Source organism: Ipomoea triloba, chromosome 7 (genome assembly GCF_003576645.1).
Source record: "Ipomoea triloba cultivar NCNSP0323 chromosome 7, ASM357664v1".
Taxonomy (NCBI): Eukaryota; Viridiplantae; Streptophyta; class Magnoliopsida; order Solanales; family Convolvulaceae; genus Ipomoea; species Ipomoea triloba.
In genome coordinates, this window is record NC_044922.1 from 15,901,892 (window position 1) to 15,905,349 (window position 3,458).

The 3,458-nt window shown below is 31.9% G+C and overlaps 1 protein-coding gene across 1 annotated transcript; it reads left to right on the forward strand.

Moving 5' to 3' along the window:
* The first annotated feature begins 649 nt into the window (after positions 1-649).
* On the forward strand, positions 650-1,251 carry LOC116026004 (auxin-responsive protein SAUR50-like). The gene has a single exon (XM_031267448.1). It carries the CDS (start codon positions 707-709, stop codon positions 1,103-1,105), a length of 399 nt encoding a protein of 132 aa, XP_031123308.1. The 5' UTR covers positions 650-706; the 3' UTR covers positions 1,106-1,251.
* Positions 1,252-3,458: the final 2,207 nt, after the last annotated feature.

Here is a 3,458-nt window from a genome sequence, read left to right on the forward strand (position 1 = left end):
AATAAGCTAACTATATTAGCAAACTGGATCTTTCTTACCTACAATAATACTTTCTCAAAAAGTGGCAAGGCATCCTCACAATAAAATAAATTACATAATCCTTAAACAACTATGCCCTGTTTGGTAAATAATCAGCCTATCAACCAATTTTGACTTATTTGACCACTATTAATGTTATCAACAAATCGATCATACCTTCTAACCCAAACAGCCAACCCAATCAGCTAACAGTCATTTACCAAACAGAGCCTATAACTTTTTCTCACTTTATCTTATTGCACTTCATTTTCATACTTAGTTTCATTCATGCTTAAAAAGATCTTTACATTTATAATTATCTAAGTATGTTAAAATAATTTTCCACCCCATGTTTTTGACTATTTACTTAAAGATTTGAACATAACCTAAAAAAGTATTGTTGAGAAATTATCACTTAATTACTCAATCATTAAAATGTTTTAATCTCTAATTGTTTATTTGCTAATAATCAAAAGGGACTTTTCAAGGATAGAATGAAACCTCACCCACATGCAATGGTCTCCTCTTCTTCACTCTAATCTTACACTTGACCCCATCCCGCTTCACTATTACAAACACTCTATATATACATATATCCCACCTTAACATCCTCATACACAACTTCATCACTTCAATTCATATACCACAAAACCAATAATACCCACAAACACCTACAAAACCAAAAGCCATGGCAAAGTCGTCGTCTAGGGCAAATGGCCAAAAGAAGAATGCGACGAGGCTCAAGATAATGGTGGAAAAGCTTCAGAAGATGAGTTTCCTAATGGGCAGCAAGAGGTCGAATCGTTTCGAGGAGTCCGATGATGTCGTCCCGAATGACGTTAAAGAAGGGCATTTCGCGGTGATGGCGGTGGACGACGATGAGAATCTCAAGAGATTCATCGTACCGCTCAGCTGTTTAACGCACCCTCCTTTCTTAAAGCTGTTGGAACAAGCTGCGGAGGAGTATGGGTTCCACCATGAGGGCGCAGTCATGGTTCCTTGTAGGCCATGTGAGCTCGAGAAGATTCTTGCAGACCAATGGGTAGAAGAGAGCTCTTCTTTTACAACTCAACAACTCTTGTTTTAAATATATATAAATTGAAGTAGGTAGCTATATAGATATATCTATCCACTAGTAACCAAAAGCTATATATATATATATATGTTTTGATTTTTTATTTTTTATTTACTTTGGGTTTTAGGGTTTGCTAACGATTTTATTTCATTGCAACCAAAAACCAATAAATTTTAATTTATCTATCATAATAATAAGACTGATTTAGTCGAATTTCAATGGAGTACTATTTATATCAGCTCTTCCAATGACATTTTTGCTTAGACATTGGGTTGGAACTAAAATTGTAAAATAGTCAAAGTTCTTCGTCAGTTATTGGCCATTTTGGTAATATATTTAGTTTATGAGTCAATTTTGGCTTATTTGACCATTGTTAGCAATTTGACTTGATTAAACAACCGATATAAGTGTTTGATTAATTAATTTTTTGTAACAGATTATTATTGCTTCAAAATGCTAAAATTCAAAAAGTTGATCGGAGTAGTTTTTTTGATCAGCTTTATGAGAAAGTCATTTTGCATGCATGTAATTAGTCAACATCTAACAACTAATTTACCAAACATTTTTCTACAATCAGCTAATGCTATCAACTAGTCAAACCCACTAACCCAATCAACTAACAGTTATATCAACAAACAACTATTTATCAAACCCCTCATTTTCTTTTGACCAGCATTGTCATTAATTTGGGGTGTGAAAAGATTGTTTCCGATGGTATCCCTATTACTTTCCATAAGAAATGTTTTTGGCATAACTATTGAAGAGATACTAATAAATAAGTTATAGTATTTAAAAAAAAAAGATTTAATTTCATTTTCTATTGTTTACAGAATTAAATTTAATCAAAATTCGAAAATATATTGTGTTAACATTTTTCATAAATTTTTTCTATTTCAAAAAGTTAAATTTAAAAGTTTCAAATTTTAAATAAAATTTATCGTAAATACATGTTATACAACGGACAGAGTATGGGTTCGTTAGTATATTTGCATAATATATGATGGATCCCATATATGGGCATGTCGGCCATCTACAATAATGTAACCAAATTTACTACTACTACTATATACACTTATGACCTGTTTGGCAACATAATTAACTTGTCAATCAATTTTAACTTTTTCGACCATTATTAGTTGTTTGACTTAGTTAAACAGTCAATATGAATGTTTGATTAATTAGTTTTTTGTAACATCTTATTGTTCTGAAATGCTAAAATTCAAAAAGTTGTTCAAAACTGTATTTTCGATCAGTTTTTTGATAAAGTCATTTTGTATGTAATCGCCTATTAGTTAACAGCTAATTTACCAAACATCTCTCTACAATCAGCTAATGCTATCAACTAGTCAAACGCACTATCTCAATCACCACTTAACTTTTTTATTCCTTGTTTTTTTGCTTATATATATACATATATATATATATATATATATAAATATATACCTGAATCTCGATGAATTAATACCAGCTAGCTAAGTTAATACAAGCAAATTAGTACTAGCTTAGGTGGACCTTCAAACCAATATGTACATGTGTTTGCTTATGATATCTATATATGTGTTGTCAATCTGTCATATTGATAAACGTACAAATTTTGTTGCAATAAAAATATTTTGACCAAAATAGCTGTAACTTTTTTGTAAAGTGTTTTTTTAAATGGCAAGAGGCAACTCGCCTTGATATTTAGTTCTAATTTAAGATTTATTTGGACTTTTGTGTTCAATTAATTAACTTTCAATTTTCCCAGTATGTTGAATTGAACTTGATCAATTTTGAGTATTTTTCATTCAAACATTGTGATTTCATAAATACAATATACGATTATTGATAAAGTAAAATTTATGCAATTGTTAAATCATATATATACTAATCCGTAAGTAACATTCATAGATATAGCCTAGTTAAATATACTCTTTTTTATTTGTTAACATCCTTCACAAAAGGTTGAATCTCCAACTCCAAAGACACTTTTCGCGCCGGCCCAATGAAGCATCTGGGAGTATGTAAATAATCTGAACACCAGACTGTGGCTGGTGAGACTTGATCTATGGTCTTTTTTTCCCAAACTTCACCCATATGACTAACTGAGCTGTCCATGTGGACTTTTTTTTTATTTGTTGTTAAAAGTTAGGCATTGTATTGTTCCTAAGAGCATCTACAAAGGTTTGTGATTTTTTAAGAGTTTTGATCCGACATTTGTCAAGTTAGAACAAAAAAGAACGGGAAAGTGAGGATCTTGATGCGCCCACTAGGCGCGCACGTTGGTTGAACACGACCATCGTCCTTTTTTTCTCAAAAACTATGCAAAATTGAGTATCTAGCCCCCTCCCCCCCCCCCCCCCCCCCCCCCCCCCCAAAAAAAAAA